At 40.4% G+C, this 19,216-nt stretch overlaps 1 protein-coding gene across 1 annotated transcript; it reads right to left on the bottom strand.

The window, feature by feature from the left end:
• Positions 1-357: 357 nt before the first annotated feature.
• On the bottom strand, positions 358-17,528 carry DNTTIP2 (deoxynucleotidyltransferase terminal interacting protein 2). Its single transcript, XM_066376748.1, has 7 exons — positions 17,363-17,528; positions 14,861-16,464; positions 12,764-12,899; positions 10,035-10,130; positions 6,482-6,646; positions 3,794-3,903; positions 358-735 (listed from the first exon to the last, which is right to left on the bottom strand). The coding sequence occupies exons 1-7, from the start codon at positions 17,432-17,434 to the stop codon at positions 642-644; spliced, it is 2,277 nt and encodes a 758-aa protein (XP_066232845.1). The 5' UTR covers positions 17,435-17,528; the 3' UTR covers positions 358-641.
• Positions 17,529-19,216: the final 1,688 nt, after the last annotated feature.

Here is a 19,216-nt window from a genome sequence, read left to right as displayed (position 1 = left end):
AAAAAAACCTAGCTGTGTTGTCGGCAACTTTTAATAAGCTGTCTTGAAAACATTCTGGAACGAGACAGGCTATTTTAGAAATTGTTCATGATCTTAAGGTATTTTGAAGGCTGCCCTTTCATCAGCTTTAACCCAATCTGTCTAGGTCATCTTCATTATTTTTTAAGTCCTTTTATATTGGCCACAAGCAGATCTCTGTATTTCCTGGACCTGAATTTACAGCTGACAAAAGGGTATTTCTTGTCTCCCATCTCCCCCTATATACATGCACACACCCCTTTAATTAAAATATTTTAATATTATCTATATCTTTGATCATATTAAAGTTTTTGAATAAGTTAGCAAACACTTTCTAAATGTCTTTTATTTCAATTTTATTTAGATAACCAAGCACTAAAAACTTTACAAAACTGTCAAATTTGTTAAGGTTCTTTTCTTTTCCCCTCAATGGGTCTAAGCATGGGTGGGTCTTTTGTAGACACACCTACATTTATTCCAAGGGACATGTGACCAATTCTCTCTCAAATCAACTTTTTCCAAACAAATCCCTATAAATAGGGTCAGTCTATGTTAGTTCTTTGTGATGGTGTTAGTTTTCAAAAACATCTTTAGTGAATAAATAATGGTTTGCTTGGTGCATCTTAATTGCGAAATTTCTTCTTCTTTCGAAACTTCTTTCCTGCTGCATTTGCTGCTTTTTCAGCCATGATCTCTGAGTACTTCCTTCGATTATATCTAAAATTTAAAAATATAAACCAAACCTTTAAGTTCTAAAGTATGCCACATCAAGCATTAGAAATTAATATAACATTTTGGGGAAGCGGAGGCTGTTTAAAATTGTAAATTTTTTATTTTTATTTTTTTGCATTTTTACCATTTATTCATCACATTAGCACCAAGGTCCACCATGTGTAGGAGCCATACCAGGAATTGGCAACAGAGGAGTGAATAGACAGGAGTGCCCTCATGGGGCTTACAGTCTGAGAAAAAAATGACAACTGAAAAGGGAAGCTTTTGTAAACTTTCACTAAAGACAAATGCACTACATCCAGCTAATATCAAATGCTTTAAGTATTTTTGTGGGATAAAAATGTAAAATGAAGGATTAAGCAAAACAAAAAGTTTACACTTACCTGAAAACACACACCATACTTCTCAGAACCTTAAGAAATGTAGCACAGACCAATGGTTTTCAAAGTGTGGACCAGGAAAGAGAGCCCTCTAGGAGTCCATTATGTAAACACTACTTTACAGTACACTAAGACACTGTTGCCTTTTTCATGATCATTCTCTCGTGAGTGTATAGGGAAAGTTTCCAGAGGATACACAATGTGTGATATCAAAGCAGACTAATGCAGAGGTAGATATAAGGCTTCAACAATCCTTAAAACAGACGCTAAAGAGATTTAAATTTAATTATTTTTGTTTTGTTCATGAAAATATGTTACCATGTAATGGGTTTATTATCTTAAAATGAATTACAGTTTCTGAATTCCAATTTCCATTATGGTAAATACTGATAAATGTAACCCACAAAATGAAAGTTCTTCGGGTCTTTAATAATTCTTCAGAGTTTAAAGGCATCCTCAGACCACAGAACTGCTGCTATAGATTATATTTCCCCACTGGGCTTTGGAAACAGAGCAGCACAATTTAGTGCAGAAAAATGATACTGTAGTAGCTAGAAGCTTCAACAAAAGAAGGGCTGTCAGTCCACAGTTAATTATGAAAACTTAAAAAATTCGCTAACTATACAAAATTTCTTTGTTCTAAAGCACATTCACGGTGTTATATAAGTCTGGTACCACATTATTGAAGCGGAGGATTAGCTAAAGTTCTCTTTAAAACAGAAGCTATTGGCCCCGGCTGGTTGGCTCAGCGGTAGAGCGTCGGCCTGGCGTGCGGGGGACCCGGGTTCGGTTCCCGGCCAGGGCACATAGGAGTGGCGCCCATTTGCTTCTCCACCCCCCACCCCCTCCTTCCTCTCTGTCTCTCTCTTCCCCTCCCGCAGCCAAGGCTCCGTTGGAGCAAAGATGGCCCGGGCGCTGGGGAGGGCTCCTTGGCCTCTGCCCCAGGTGCTAGAGTGGCTCTGGTCATGGCAGAGCGACGCCCCGGAGGGGCAGAGCATCGCCCCCTGGTGGGCAGAGCGTCGCCCCTGGTGGGCGTGCCAGGTGGATCCCAGTTGGGCGCATGCAGGAGTCTGTCTGGCTGTCTCTCCCCGTTTCCAGCTTCAGAAAAAAAAAACAAAAAAACTTCATGGCTCACTCAATCCCAAAAGCACAATTTACAGACTCTTGAAAAACCTAAGGTTAGACTAAAAATGAAACAAAACCAAAAACTACCCATAACACAGAAAAGCACTTTTTATTCTGTTCCAGGACATTTCTCCTAATGAATATCCAAAGGCAGTAAATGGCACTTGGTGAAGTTCCCTACCCCCAAGTGGTCAGAGAAAACCTCTTGAGCTAGCCATAAAGGATTAAAACTTTCTGTGAAGAGACAGGCTAGTAGAGTGTTTCAGATACTGTGGCATGCAAATTAAGTGATAAAATATTTATTTTAAGTAATGTATTTTGTCTTAATGTATACAGAAAAACATAATTAACAAACCCACTTACAGCTGCAATATAAAGTTTCCTTTTAAAATAAGCAGTATACAGATAATGGTATAACCCTGTGAAAACTGTATTTAGTGACTGAGGTGTGGAACACAATGAACTGGTATGACAACCTCTAACCAGCAATTTTGAGTTTCATTTTTACTCTATTTTTAGTTTTCTGCCCCAACTTCCTTATTCTAAGATTATTACTTTCCTAAGTGTTAACCATATGTTGTAGATAAAAACCTACATTTTGTAATCCTGATGATGGCAATCTCAGAAATCACAGCAATGTTCATAGTGCTTATTTCTAAAATTTTTACCATTACTCAGACTCATTAAATAGCTTAGATAACATTTTGGATTAAATTTGTTTTCCACACTTACAATCACATTATTTTCAGAACCCTTGATAAATATTTTCAGTTTTGATATTAAACCAACCTGGAACTTTAGCAGGCTTCTATGAGGTATGCTTTTTAATCTCCTATACTATATAAGTAGCTGCTTCAAGGACATTAAAACATACTCAGATTGTTCCCATCCTAAAAATTCTCTAAATCCACATCTGCTAGCCTTGCCTCTTCCTTTGCACAACAGAATTTCAAGAAAGAGCTGTGTGTCCATTCCTTCATTTCTCATTCTCCAGTTGTTTTCTTCCCCATCATCCCCCTAAAACTCCTACCAAAGTTCCTGTAACTAAATCCAAACGAAGTTTTTACTTATTTCAGTTGATCTCACAGAAGCATTTCCTGTTAACCACTCCACTTCTAAGACACTGTGCTCTCCTGGTTTTCTTAATGCTCCTTTGACCATTCTTTGCTAGTCTCCTTTGCAGGCACATTCTCCTCCAGCCAGACAATTATTTGTAGTTTCTCTCTAAAGAAGTAGTTCTAAACTGGGACTGCTTATGCCCTATGGGGGACATTTGGAAATGTCTGAAGATATTTTTGATTGTCATGAATGCAGGCGTTGCTATGGCACAGAATGGGGACAGAGGCCAAGGATAGTATAGAAGAACATACTACAACGCACATGAAAGTCCCCTTAACAAAGAATGCATCCATTCCAAAATGTAAGTAGTACTATTGTTGAGAAAGCACACTAAAGCATTTAAAATGATTTGAAGTATAAAGTTTATGCATATTCTACAGGAAAACATGCTTATTATAAAATGAAACAAATTCTTTTACCTTCTGAATTCAGAATCAGCAAGCAGTTCTTCCACAATAGTTTTCTTCCTTTGTTTCTTGGGAATGCGTGAATGGTAGAAGTCAGCTGGATTGTCAACAACGGTTCCAATCTATGAACATTGATTGAAATGAGTCATGTAGTACCTGAATGCCAGGTTGCTTTCCCATTTCAAGGTAGCTCCAACAAAGTGTACTTACAGAAAGAAATGGTAACCATGAGTGTACACTGCACCAATATTCAAGTTAATTTTTCCATTTTTCTTTTTTTTTAAATTTTTTTTTATTAATTTTTTTTTAGAGAGGAGAGAGAGGGGGGGGGGGAGGAGGAGCAGGAAGCATCGACTCCCATATGTGCCTTGACCAGGCAAGCCCAGGGTTTTGAACTGGCGACCTCAGCATTTCCAGGTCGACGCTTTATCCACTGCGCCACCACAGGTCAGGCTCAATTTTTCCATTTTTCAAGACAAAAATAAATCACCTATTCAATCTGCTTAAGTCCTGATAACATTTCATTATAGTAAATCCAAAATTTCTTTTATATAATTTAGTGCCAAAGAGTTTAATAAATTCTTGATGAATAGTGCATTAGAGGGAAAAAGTAGTACAGATAATAAAACTTTTGTTTTAGCTTCCCAATTTAATGAAATTGACACAAATTCTACTAGACACCTATTTTGATCTCCTAGATCAGGGGTCCCCAAACTACAGCCTGCAAGCCGCATGCGGCCCCCTGAGGCCATTTATCCGGCCCCCGCCACACTTCCGGAAGGGGCACCTCTTTCATTGGTGGTCAGTGAGAGGAGCATAGTTCCCATTGAAATACTGGTCAGTTTGTTGATTTAAATTTACGTGTTCTTTATTTATTTTTTTTTAATTATTTTTATTTATTTATTTTTAGAGGGGGGGGAGAGAGAGAGAGAGAGAGAGAGAGAGAGAGAAGGGGGGAGGAGCAGGACGCTTCAACTCCCATATGTGCCTTGACTGGGCAAGGCCAGGGTTTTGAACCAGCGACCTCAGCATTCCAGGTCGACGCTTTATCCACTGCGCCACCACAGGTCAGGCAACTTGTTCTTTATTTTAAATATTGTATTTGTTCTCGTTTTGTTTTTTTTTACTTTAAAATAAGATATGTGGAGTGTGCATAGGGATTTATTCATAGTTTTTTATTATAGTCCGGCCCTCCAACGGTCTGAGGGACAGTGAACTGGCCCCCTGTGTAAAAAGTTTGGGGGCCCCTGTCCTAGATTATCATAAATGCTGCCAATTTAAAATATTCTTATGAACACTTTGCATTAATTCATACATTCAACCAAGTAAGTTTTACTGAATGTCTACTACTTTGTGCCAGGCACTCTCCTAGGTATGGGGAAACAAAGATAAAGATCTTCTGGTCACTGGTAGTGAGTAGCCCATAGTCTTAAAAGATCCATAGACAGGTAAAAAAAATGTGAAAGCATAGGCCCTGGCCGGCTGGCTCAATGGATAGAGCCTGCCATGTGGAAATCCCAGGTTCGATCCCTGGTAGTGCACACATGAAAAGCAACTATCTGTTTCTCTTTCTCTCCCTCTCCCCCATTTCTCCCTCTTCCCCTATCACAGCCAGTGGCTTGATTGGTTCGAGTATCAGCCCCGGGCGCTGAGGACAGCTTGGCTGATTCAAGCATTGGCACCAGAAAGGGGTTGCCGGGTGGATCCCAGTCGGGGTGCATGCAGGAGTCTTGTCTCACTATTTCCCCTCCTCTCACTTAAAAAAAAAAAGTGAACAAAACATTACAGATGCTTTAAAAACTAAGTGACCAATTCAGCCTAAGAAATTTATAAAGGATGACATTTTAGCTTGGATTTGTATGGGTGAAATTTCACCAACCAAATATGGCAGAGCCAGGCACATGCCAACAATAGTCTATGCAAATTCCGGGAAGCGAAGTGTACTGGTGCTTAAGAGGGCCATGTGACAGAGCAGGAAGGGCCAGTGAACTGGTCTGGGTGTAGATCGAGGTCCATATCAAGGGCTGTAGACTCTACCCCATAGGTCACAAAGAATCACTGAAGGTCACTGAATGATATCTGTGATGCTACTGAACAGAGCTGTATCATGAATAGACTGCCTTTTCTTTTTTAGAATATAAGACTGGCTACACTGTGGAGGATGGAGTAGAGGGAGAGCAGACCCAGAAGCAAAGGACTATTATAATAATCCAGATGAGTGACAAGAAAGGTAGTCAAAAAGAACAAAATGAACTTAAGAGCTCCCAGAGGATAACTCCACTGTATTTTCATCAGAAAACACTTTGAAAGCCAATTAACTTATTTTAAGAATTTGCTCTTGGGAATACCCCTCTAACTTAAAAAGAAGAGTTGGTGCAAATGGTTCCCTTTCCCCCTCAATTCTGTAAGAATTCTTGCTCTTAGGTGAGTATTATTCATGGATGGAACACCCACCTTATAGGTTCCATTACTTTTTTGAGAACTGACCTACGAACCTAGTTACCATCTGCAACGCATTCTCTCTATGGAGAGCCACTATAAACTGGTGGCTGCTGAACTGGGTTCTAGACATTATCATATGGTTGAGCAGATGCATACTGTAAACAGTTATATGTTTCAAGAGTAAAAGAAAACCACACTATAGTGCTTTCCAAACTAAAATCCACTGGTCACTACCACCACTATTCTGTTGCTTCATACCTGGAAGTACTTAGGGAAGCCATCTCTATCGTTTTTCTTGTAAAACCGTTTTGGGTCCATGCCAGCTCTCATCTTCAGTACTCTGAGATCATTTTTTAGTTCATCTGTTAATTCTGGAGCTTTCATACCAAACCAGCCATCCCCTGCTGTTTTTTGTCGTTCTTTCTGAAATACAGATTTCAAAAACAAACAGAATATTCTAATGTTAATAAGGTGTACAGACTATACCCTATTTCCCCCAAAATTGTACATAGAGAAAATTTCATTAATTAAAAACAAAGTTACTTTACAGTACGTATGTCTCCAGATTCATCTTTCATAAAAGGAATGATACCACAAAAAAGTGATTTCTCTAGTAAATTGGGCAAAACATGATCAGTTTCATAAGTGAAGCCTTCCTTAAATTTAAATTTGTATTGTAGTAAGAACTGCTGGCTTGATGGGAGAATAACCGACAGCTTTAACTTCTATTGTCTAAAACAGCCTAAACAAATGGTTATGTAAAAATATTTTCACTTCTGAAGCTTGTAAGTTAATGTTAACACTTTTATTCAGTCACCCAAGTATCTCAGTCACTCACTCCAATAGTCCAGAAATTTGTATTATTTCTTTAAAACAAATAAACTTATTCTTTTAAATACTCCTAGCAAGTGATTTGCTTAATTTTTTGTTTCATTCATACAACCATTGTTATGAAGTATCTACCATGTGCTAAAGTGATTCTTGTTAGTGAGAAGACATCATTGGAGCACCTTCCTCAAATTTCCTCCAACCTCTCTTGATAAGTTCTTTATGCTTACTAGTTTAAACGCCAGATAGAGACAATGCCTTATATTTTACTCAAGAAAGTAGTTTCTATTCTCTCATTTGGCAGACTAAATAGGCCAAATATTTAGCTCGCTTCATTAAGTTCCCTACAATAGCTTGTAACAAAATTCCCAGCCGTTAGTGAATAGTACCTATAAGCCAAGAGGAACGAACAGCGACCTTGCATGGGGACTGTCATTTTTTTTTTTTTAAGGAAAAAGAAGTTATACTTAGGCACACCACTCAGCACACTTTAACTTTGTGAAAATCCATATAGCCCTGACCAGTTTGCTCAGTGGATAGAGGATCAGCCAGAGTATGGAAATCTCAGGTTTGATTCCTGGTCAGGGCATACAGGAGAAGCGACCATCTGCTTCTCCCCCCTCTCCTACTTCTCTCCCCGTTCCCTTCCTGCAGCCAGTGGCTCGACTGGTTTGAGCATTGACCCAGGCACTGAGGATAGCTCAGCTGGTCCAAGCATCAGCCTCAGGTGCTAATAGCTTGGTTGACTTGAGCATCAGCCCCTGACAGAGATTGCCAGGTAGATCCCAGTTGGGGTGCATGAGGGGAGTCTGTTTCACTATCTCCCCTCTTCTCACTTAGAATTAAAAAAAAAATGCACATAAAACATGTTTATGGAACCTGACCAATGGTGACACAGTGGATAGAGTACTGAGCTGGGATGCTGAGGTTCAAAACTCCAAGGTTACCAGCTTGAATGCGGCCTCATTTGGCTTGAGTGTGGGCTCTCCAGCTTGAGCACAAGGTCACTGGGTTACTGGCTCGGCCTGAGCCCCCTCACAAGGCACATCTGAGAAGCAATCAATGAATAACTAAAGTACCCCAACTATTGGCTGATGCTTCTCATCTCTTCCCCCCTCCCCCCTCACTCTCTCTTTCTCGCTTATTTTTTTATTTTTATTTTTTGCATTTTTCTGAAGCTGGAAACAGGGAGAGACAGTCAGACAGACTCCCGCATACGCCCGACCGGGATCCACCCGGCACGCCCACCATGGGGCGACACTCTGCCCACCAGGGGGCAATGCTCTGCCCATCCTGGGCGACGCCATGTTGCGACCAGAGCCACTCTAGCGCCTGAGGCAGAGGCCACAGAGCCATCCCCAGCGCCCGGGCCATCTTTGCTCCAATGGAGCCTTGGCTGCGGGAGGGGAAGAGAGACAGAGAGGAAGGCGCGGCGGAGGGGTGGAGAAGCAAATGGGTGCTTCTCCTGTGTGCCCTGGCCGGGAATCGAACCTGGGTCCTCCACACGCTAGGCCGACGCTCTACCGCTGAGCCAACCGGCCAGGGCTCTTCTCGCTTAAAAACAAAAACAAAACACATTCACAGAACATTTTCTGGGCACATATGTATCCATGATAATTTTCTCTGAAAATATATGCATTTTTAATTGTATAACCATGTCACACATGAGCTGAACACAATACAAACACATCTACACATATTTATTTATTTATTTATTTATTTATTTTTGGTATTTTTCTGAAGCTGGAAACGGGGAGACAGTCAGACAGACTCCTGCATGCGCCCGACCGGGATTACCCGGCACGCCCACCAGGGGCGATGCTCTGCCCACCAGGGGGCGATGCTGTGCCGCGACCAGAGCCACTCTAGCGCCTGGGGCAGAGGCCAAGGAGCCATCCCCAGCGCCCGGGCCATCTTTGCTCCAATGGAGCCTTGGCTGCGGGAGGGGAAGAGAGAGACAGAGAGGAAGGAGAGGGGGTGGGGGGTGGAGAAGAAAATGGGCGCTTCTCCTATGTGCCCTGGCTGGGAATCGAACCCGGGTCCCCCGCACGCCAGGCCGACATTCTACCGCTGAGCCAACTGGCCAGGGCCTACACATCTTTATTATATGCGGCTTAAGTGTCTGTCGCCGATAGCTTATTGGTTGCTTGCGTAACTGTACTAGCCAATGGGGTGAAGTTGCCACAGCATTCAAATAGTCCTGCCTTCTGGCATGCCACCTCACAAATTGAGGTTCAAGATTGGAGCAATTATTATGCTGTTAAGAAATCTTAACACCAGAAGGGGTCTTTGCAATGGTACAAGAGTAGAGGTTCTCCAATTGAAAAATGTCATAATAGCCAAGTCTTTGACTGGCTCCTCTAAAGGTGAAATACATGTCATTCCCAGAATTGATTTGGCTCCATCTCAAACAGGGTTGCCGTTTCAATTGAGACGTAGACAATTTCCTGTAAAACTTGCCTTTGCTATGACCATCAATAAGTCTCAGGGCCAAACGCTTAAGCGTGTTGGTTTTTTACCTGAGCCTGCATTTGGACACGGTCAACTTTATGTTGCCTGTTCAAGAGTTCGTGAAAGAACGGACGTAAAATTAAAAATAACTGATGGTCCTCTGCAAGGCGAGCTTAAAAATGATGGAAAGATCTACACAAGAAATGTTGTGTACAAAGAGATCTTTGACATGTGAATTAACATTTTATTATTTAAATCACCTTTATTTATTGAGCTAGCGGTGGCTCTTAAGAAATGTACCACCAGTGGTTTCCTTCATTGCACTCTACTTTAAGCAATTAAGCAAGTAGAAGGGGGAAACCCCATGGGCAGTAAGCAAAGGGGCGTCCTCGCTGCCTGCCCTGGGTAATTCAGTTTGAATTAGCAGACACCTTTGCACAAATCATTTTAATTACAATTTATAATATCTAGAACAGTGGTCATTTCGTATGACCGCCGGGCTTTCTAGTTCTAAATGAGTCACTATACTTACTCTGCGTTTTTTTTGAAGTTGATACCTTGATTCACGGTATGGTGGGACACAGTAGTTTTTCTCAAAATCAGGAGTAATGATGGCTTTCTGCATAATCTATAAAAATATTAAATTGGTTTTAAAATTTCAGAATGAAAAACTTTCTCAACACTTTTTGTCATTTGGGAAACATCTCTCAGACTGAAGACTATTCCAAATATATTAACCTTCTTTGTGCAGAAAGTTATTCCTGTGCTTAAATTAGTAGATGTATTACAATAAAAATGTTTTAGGAGGCAAACTAAAGGATTATTTTAGGAAACCTATAAAATCAATCAAATTTCTTTTACTAATCTGAATCTGCACACATCAGATATACTTGAGTCCATTTGTATTTATTGGTTTGTAACCAGCCAACTGCACTAAACAACTGGAAAATAACAATGCCATAATGGCTCTTGAAATTCCTGAAAAAGACTTGATTAGTTTTTAGTAAATTCTTCTGATGTTGGTAATACAGGCTTATAATCTGAGACTGGCTTACTATTAATAATATAGCAATAAAGACTTTGATCCAACTATACTTTTTGTTATACCAATGAGATTATCGTATCTAGCAAATCTGCTTTTGCAAATCAATGTATCTTGGATGATCTTTCAATGAGTTTATACAAAGATCAACAACTTTCTTATTAATGGCTGTTATACACCAGTTTTTCTTTTAACATTTAAGTCTTCAGATTTAACTTTTTTTCCACTAAACATTATAAACATCATCTCTGCATACCTGTGATTACTTCTGTAAGATTCTAAAATGTGTCATTTAAAACTTTCATGGGTAATGCTAAATTGCCTTGTATTCAAATAGTGTCAACTCCTACCAACACTTAATCAGGATCCCTTTCATTATAGGGCCACTAACATTGGTATTATCTTTCTGTATGCTGTCAGTGGTGCCTCTTGGCTATTTTTATTTGCTATTGATCCTCTGCCTACACTCTTTTGGGTTCCTTTTTATTTTTAAGTAGGGCTGTGTTCTTTTCATTTGTAGAAATATATTTTGTATCTTAGTGATACTAATCTGTGGTCTTTTGTCTTTAAGATGTTTTTAATTAAGTTTTAAAAATTTTGTGTGGTCAATGTTAATCTTTTCATAAATTACTTGCCTAGGATGATTAAATATTATCATCTAACATAATAAAAGAAGCCTCAGGGTAGTCATTTCTCCCAGTGCAGTAACTAAAGTAGACACCTCCTTCGTCCTCATAATATCAATAGTTCACAGGAAAATAGCAAATACTAATTTGGTCAATAAATTTGACATCATCAATTCAGACACCCCCAACTCAGGCTCAGAAGTTTCTGGGAAGTACAGCAGCAGCCTAGACTTTCTTATCACTCAGAAAAGAACATGACATTTGACAGATTATTAAGAGCTTGTTGTGTGTCAAGTACTATACTAAGTTTTAGGACAGTGGTTCTCAGTTGGGAGCAATTTCTGGTGTTGGTGTGTATGCTCTTCACATCTAGTGCACAGATGCAAAGGCTGCTGCAGACACCCTCCCACTACAAAGAATTATCCAGCTCAAAACATTAATAATGCTAAAGCTGAGAAATTCTGTTTTAGGAATACAAAGATAAGACAGTAAAATCACAATTACACCACACAATTAATAATGAATCTGACTTATACAGGGTGTTACAGAAACACAGGGTGGGAGAAGGACTAGAGTCAAACAATGTTTCCCAAAAACAGTGACTGGCCTGGGAAAGAGCAGGGTATATTCACATAACTATAGCAGTCTTCGATAGCGAGAATGTAGCAGGTGGACACAGTGCGAAGAGAGGCACCTTCAAACCTTTGAGGAACTACTAAGGACTCAAAGTAGAAAAATCTGGCAAGAGTTTGAAGAACAAAAGAGTAAGGAGACTACTGCAATAGCCTGCTATCATTAAAAAATAAAAAGGAAAAAAAAAGGAGTGGCCTGACCAGGCAGTGGCACAACGGATAGAGCATTGGACTGGGATGCAGAGGACCCAGGTTTGAAACCGAGGTCACCAGCTTGTTCCCAAAGGTCGCTGGCTTGAGCCTGAAGTTGCTGGCTTAGGGCTCAAGCCTAAGCCAGTCACTCTGCTGTAGCCCTGTCAAGTCACATAAGAGAAATCAATCAGTGAACAACTTACGTGCTACAACAGAGAATCGATGCCTCTCATCTCTCTCCCTTCCTGTCTGTCCCTCTCTCTGTCTCTTTCTCTCTCTCTCTCTCACACACACACAGGAGGCTAACCTCTGGTTTAGAGGAAAAAATAAGCTTAATTTTGTTAAATCTTACTATATCCAAATAGAGATGAACAATGAATACAGGGGATTACAAATAACTAATGGACTGGAAGACAAAGAGAAATCAAAAGAAAAGAGACCATAAAAGCTAGCAGAGTCCAGTCCCAAAGAGTCCTGTAATAAAAAAGGTGCAAGAAAACCTATCTTACTATATCAATAATGGATTTAGTTACTGGATTAATTTGTAATGTGGTTTTAGGGATTTAAAAAAAATTATAAAGCCACAAACCTGCATTGTATTTTAAATACATTAGTACTATTTACCTCATAATTCTCCAAAAAGAACTAAGTTAAAAAAAAAAGAAAGAAAAAGAAAAGCCTGCACGAGCCAGTGACAGTGGGGAAAGAAGGAATGATAAGAGAACTGGCTAGTTCTATGAAAACCTACAGGACTCTTCATGTAACTTACCTCATTTTTTTTCTCCTTGATCTGTGTTAGAATTTTCTTGTTTGACTGTAATTTGTCTGCATTAAAATTTATATACAAACCACCCAATTGCTTGATACTCAAACCAGGGTCTATGCTGCTGCTTGTCAACTTCAGACTGAAAGAGAGATGATCACTTAAAGTAATTAAATGGACACAATTGAGACTATTTCACTTTATTGATTGATTTTAGAGAGGAAGGGGAGGGGGAGGGGGAGGAAGGAGGCGGAGGAAGGAGGGAGAGAGGAAGGGAGAGGGAAACATCGATTTGTTGTTCCACTTACTCATGTATCCTTGGTTGATTCCTGCCTGTGCCCTGATCCGGGATTGAACCCATAACCTTTGCATAATGGGATGATGCTCTATCCAACTGAATTACCCAGCCAGGACCAATTGAGACTATTTTTAAAATCACTTTTTTGGGGGGCACATCCAAACTCATTCCCCAGATTTTCCTTAAGAGGATTAAGACCATATAATATGCCATAGACTTCATATATTTTTATAAAGAAAAGTCTATAGAAGAGGAAGATACGCATCTGGCAATCTGGCTCAACTTCATAGATAAATGTAAAGTAATAAATGTACCTATTTCCATCTCTAAAACCAACGAGAAAGTCAGGTTCTACTCAGAACTCCCAAGTTATCCAAACTTAGAATATTCTTCTGGGTAACCAAAGGCATTTATTTGGTAGTGCCTCTAAATCAAGGAAATTTAAACAGTGATGAACATCCTTATTTCCCACTAGAGCTTTTAAAAAGCATTAATGTCATACCCCAGACCTAACAAATGACTCTTCTGCAGTTGGCCTGGGGTCCTGCTGTTATACATATTTATGTATGAGAATATCTACTTTATATTGCAATTGAACCTACAGTCACTTTCTTCTCCAATTACTCATATAAATTGAGCAGCTGAAAAGTTTTAATAATCAACCTTTTTTAGAAAATGAAGTCATTCTGTTGTCGTGCCTTGGCAGTGATCCTCAACCCTGAAGGTATATTAGAATCATCCTAGAAAGAAGGATTGTGGTTTAAAAAAAATAATAATGCCTGAGCCTAGCCTCAGAGATAGATTTTACTGGGCTCCATTAATATATAATCCTTTACAAGAATGCCTGTATTTCATGAATACACTGCTACCAGGTACCTGTACTCAGGCAAAACAAATTTATAACAGAGAGAAACTAAACAGGTACACCAAACATTAATGCTTTTTAGTGGATCGATGGGATTATAGGTCATTATTTTTCCCAGGCTTTTCTTTTTCAATTTCTATGCAATCAACATATAGTAAAAAACAGTTTACCTTTCCCTTTTAATTGCTATTAACAATCATGCAGGAAAATTCTAATAGATACTTTTAATATATCTCCAAGAGAAGCACTTTTAGCTATCATTGGTGGGGAAACTATGACTAACAAAGGCATCCAGAGATGAGGAAATGCAGGATAAAAGAGCTCTCCACACAGAACCCAAAGCAATAATTTTTTCAATTCCCATGCTTTCTAATATTTTGCATTTTCATGGTAAATTAGCCACTTGAAATATATATCAAAAGCTTCCTCTTTTTAACCTGAACAGTGGTGGCAGAGTGGATGGAGTGTCAACCTGGGACACAAGAGATCCCAGGTTCAAAACTCAAGGTCGCTGGCTTGGGTGGGCTCGCCAGCTTGAGCCTGGGATCATTAATAGGATCCCAAGGTCACTGGCTCAACTTGAGCTGGGCAGTCAAGGTACAAATGAGAAGCAATCAATGAATAACTAAAGTGACACAACTATGAGCTGATGCTTCTCATCTCTCTCTTCCTGTTTCTCTCTCTTGGGAGGCGGGGAGGGGGGGGTACAGGGGCAGAGGGGAAGTTTTACTTTTTAAAATATAAAGGTAAGGCCCTGGCTGGGTGGTTCAGTGGATAGAGCATCATCCCGGCACAACGAAGTGTCAGATTTGATACCGGGTCAGGGCACCTAGGAGAAGTATCAACGACTACACAACTAAATGGAACTAGATGTCTCTCTCTCTCCCTCCCCACCTCAAATCAATGAAAAAATTTAAAAAAAATAAAAGATAAAACTTACAGTTTAGACTTTGTGTCATTTAGTAAGTCATCTTCATCACTAAATTTATCATCTCTGTCTTGATCTGATGTTTCTTCTTCACTTTTTTCATCTTCTTCCTCCTCAATGGCAACCTCACTTGCCTTGTCTTCCTCATCCAAGTAAAAATTTTTATTAGAATCTAATCCAGGAGTTGTGTCAATTACAAATAATGCATTGTCACATAACTTGTTTTCTGAGTCACCAGTTGATCCCCTTTTAGCACTATTTTCAACAAAACACACAGTGTCCTCTTCTGTTTCACTGTTTTCAGACTGCTGGCTTTCATCACTGCTGAGAAGTGATAAAACAGAATCATCTTTATTCAGAGATGAAGTGAGCTCAGACTTGGACAGTTTGCTATCACACTCAAAATCTACATCCCTTTCTTTATTCATTTCTTCATTCAAAGCTATAATTGTGTAATTTTCTTCACTACTACCATCACTAGATATCACGTCACTTGTTTTTATAGTGCTCTTTCTCTCTTCAGTCCATCTGTCTATTTCTACAACTGCAAATGTTTGAGCTAATGATTTCATTACAGCCTCACAGCTCAGATTTGAGGGCTCTGATGTGGTTTCATTATTGTGGGGGGCTGAATGCCTTTGAGAAACTAACTGCTTAAGGCTAGTGTCCTGAAGTTCAGAAAAACTATTCAACTCAGAATTTTTCTCATTAATTTCTTTTCCCTTATCTATCATTCCTTCAGCTTCTTTGTCTATACTCTTACAACTCTCCTTTGTTATTTCTTTGAGAGGTACAAGATTACCCTGTTGTTCCTCTCTTGTATTAAGACATAAGTGTTTTTGCACTGTTGGTTTTTTTCTTGATTTTCCGTGGAAGGAATCATCATCAAAGTTATAGATTTCATTACCAGAAAAATGTGGCTTATTTATCTGAGGAAGAGATCTTCCTTGTAAATAAGAAGTTTGGCTGGTATTTGAATCCTCTGAATTCACAGGTGTATTTATCATTTGCTTTTCATTTCCTGATACAATCTTCTTATTTTTCTTCTCTGTTTGTGCCTGTAATTCCCCCTGCGTTCTCCTTGTTGTTCTCCTAGTTGCAATTCTGGAAAATGTAGAAATATCTGAACATGATGATTCAGCATCAGAAACAGCTTCCCCATGTGATTCTTGACTTGGATATATTAGGGATTTAGCCTTACTTCTTCTGATTCTTGTAGAAGGCACAATTCTAGAAATACCTGAAACATGCGATTCTGCTTCAGAGACTTCTGAAGTAGGCGACTCACTTACTGAAGTTATTTTTGGCCTTTTCCTAACACTAAACAATGGGCTGCAGGGAACTAGGATTTGCCTTCTCCTAGTTACTCTTAAAATGGGTTCCTGGAGCTCAGATACAGAACAACAGTTTGACTCTGCTTCAGAGGTCTCTCCATCAGTAGATGGTTTGTTCATTTCTGGTAATAAGCCTGTATTTCTGCTTCTCCTCTTTGTGGTTTTAGGAGTTTTAGGGATTGGACTTTGTTCCCTATTGCTCTGTGTTTCAGCAGTACTTGAGTGATGACATGGAGATTCCTTCCTGCCTTTCTGATGCACTTGAATTCTTTTAGCAGAATTCTGTAAACCAGAGAGAAAAGATTTAATTTAGGTAAGACTGGGACACAAGCAAGGTAAGTAAGGCTCGCCCTTCAGGAGTAAATTTTAAAAGGGCACTAAAACACTCAGTTAACAAGATGAACACAATAACCATCACCAACAGCCACTATTTAAAAAATAAAAAAAACCCTCACATACTGTATCTGTCCCTGCATCTGCAGGGCCCTGCTCCACTCCTTGAACCTGACTTTAGTGAAAAAAGTAACTAAAAAGAAAAAAATTCTAGTCAAAAACGTCAAACATTCTAGGTGGACCTACATTCCGACACATACAGGTAAGAGAGCATGAGAAGATTAACTCTGAGCAAAGACATGTTAAGGAACACACACTGACTTAGAACCGGTCGCTGCCCTAAACTTACATTCCTAAGTGAATTAACGCTCATCATCACAGAATCAGAGGCAGCGGACGACCAGCGCCATCGACAATCACCAAGCTGAATTTCTGTAGACCCCCCCCCCCCCCCCCCCCCCGCCAAAAAAAGGTGCTGTAGTCACCGCTCTTCTCTCCAATCCCGCTGAGGCTCCCGCCCAGTGGCCGAAATTCATCCTTACTAGTACGTTGGTAACAAGTTAAAAGCCTCGAGGTGTTCATCTGCATTATAGAGCTGAACTATCCAAAGCAAATTACCTAACCTTTGTTCCTCACTAAGGGCCAACTTAAAGACTGCGGTGAAGACTAAAAAGGAAACTACAGGCCCGGTACGCAACAGGGTGCGGCAGGCTCATCCGGACGCTCCTCCTCGTCGTCGGCCGCCGCTCCCTCGCAAGGTCCGCGGGAACCTTGCGCCTCCCCACCGCCCAGAGGGCCATTCTGCGAAGAAGCGAGCAGAAATCAGGGAGCCGTGCTACTCTCCTACCTTCTTCTCGGAGCTTTCAGCCGGCGTAGCATCGATACCGGTCTGAGACCGCCCGGACCTAGTAACCACCATCTTCACCGCGTGCGGCTTCTGTCCCGGCGCCACGGAAGTGCGTCACAAAACTGCCTCGCTCGCGTTTCCCGCGAGGATTCCGGAACTCTCGGGAATCTCCTACCTACCTTGGTCCCGCCTGCCTAGGCTGGGCCAGCCGATCTGGGAGCCCGAAGGGGAGGAGCGCTAACGTCACTCGAGTGCAGAGGCGAGTAGACCCTCCTTCGCCAGGGCAGTGTACTCAGGGCAGTGAAACTCGCAGTGACAGGAGAGCTTTCGTCTCCATTTCACCCCACTCCATCCATTCTTTCATTTGTTCGGCAATTCTAAATTTTAATGTAGCCAGGGGTGTGGCCGAAGGAGACGTTTGCATTACTTATACTTAAAAAAATCATTATTCTGTATTTGTGAAGTTAAGAATAAATAAAATAAAATTTAAATTTAACGACTTAGTTGGGGTAAAGATATTTATGTTAAATATCCCAGGAACTTGGAGGCTAGTTAGGAAGGTATATAATATAATCCAAAGGCTTGGTGGTGACTAGGGGCTGGGAATAAGCCGAAAAAGATAAATGTTAAAACAAACTAGCCTGATCTGTGGTGGCACAGTGGATAAAGCGTCGACCTGGAAATGCTGAGGTCGGGGGATCGAAACCCTGGGCTTGCCTGGTCAAGGCACATATGGGAGTTGATGCTTCCAGCTCCTCCCCCACTTCTCTCTCTCTGTCTCCTCTCTCTCTCTGTCTCTCCCTCTCCTCTCTAAAATGAATAAATAAAAAAGTTTAAAAAAAAAAAACAAAGGAAAGTGATAGAAAGAATTTTTGCAACGAAAGGAAGAGAATGAAGGAAGGGTGGAGAGCTAGAATGTTTGAGGGGAATGAAAGGGATTGAAGAAGTAAATGTATTGCTGGTGGGGAGAAAGGATGAGTGCCTCACTAAATATATTCTTTTCTACTTCTTTATAATAGAAAATTTTTTTCCCCTCTTAATTCACAGATTTTTCAGTGGGCACACTGCTGCTCAGCTAAATAGTTCCTTTCATTGTTTCCCTTGCAGCCAGATGAGGCTAAATTTTGGGCAATTACATATAAATTGAGTGTTGTGTAGGTCTTAGGGACATTTTAAAAGAGAGGAGGTCTTCCCTGCCTTAACTTCATTTTACTCCCTTGAAGGTTGTGCTCTCTAGTTTTCAAGCAGCAAGTCTGTGCCAAGAGAATGAGGGCCACACTTCAGGGTTGGGCAGAGGAGTGAGAAAGAAAACATAGGTCCCAGACAACCGGTGGAGCCGCTGTTATCTGTCTGAGACAGCCCATTTCTAGACGGGTGTTTGAGAGAAACACCCGTCTTTCCTACTGTTATTTGGGGATTTTCTGTTATTTGCAGTCAAGCCTAATCTCAATTGAAGAATAGAATTTAAAAAATAGAGATGGAGGGTGTGGCCACAGAAGAATGCTCCTTCCTTTGAAGCAGCAGGGAGAGCTGATATTTGAAGCAGAGAGGAGAATGTGAATGCAGGGAAATTAAAGTGGAGAGAAGAAAAGAGGAGGAGATTTTGGACAGATAACCCTAATTTTCTCTGTAAGTAGATTCATCGACTCAGATGAATGGGAAAAGTTTAGATTAGTTCTTGTGGGGAATTTGGTGAGGAGCACAGAGAAGGAATTTTGGTAGAACCAAGCAGCAGTGAGACTAGATAAGAGGAAGTACAGAAGAGAAAACAGGCTGGATTGAAGAGAAGGCAGAAGGGTATAGAGGAAGGAAAGCAAACTGAGTAGATGTCAAAGCAGCAGAGGATAACAGCAT

Source organism: Saccopteryx leptura, chromosome 3 (assembly GCF_036850995.1).
Source record: "Saccopteryx leptura isolate mSacLep1 chromosome 3, mSacLep1_pri_phased_curated, whole genome shotgun sequence".
NCBI classification, from domain to species: domain Eukaryota; kingdom Metazoa; phylum Chordata; class Mammalia; order Chiroptera; family Emballonuridae; genus Saccopteryx; species Saccopteryx leptura.
This window is presented reverse-complemented; position numbering and strand designations above follow the sequence as displayed.

Excerpts from the sequence above, each read along its gene's own strand:
- DNTTIP2 (XM_066376748.1), bottom strand. The coding sequence starts at position 17,434 with ATGGTGGTTACTAGGTCCGGGCGGTCTCAGACCGGTATCGATGCTACG. Across the intron at positions 6,647-10,034 it reads AACTTCAAAAAAAACGCAGA|AAAGAACGACAAAAAACAGC; the intron begins GTAAGTATAGTG and ends TCTGTATTTCAG. Across the intron at positions 3,904-6,481 it reads GCTTCCCTAAGTACTTCCAG|ATTGGAACCGTTGTTGACAA; the intron begins GTATGAAGCAAC and ends CAATGTTCATAG.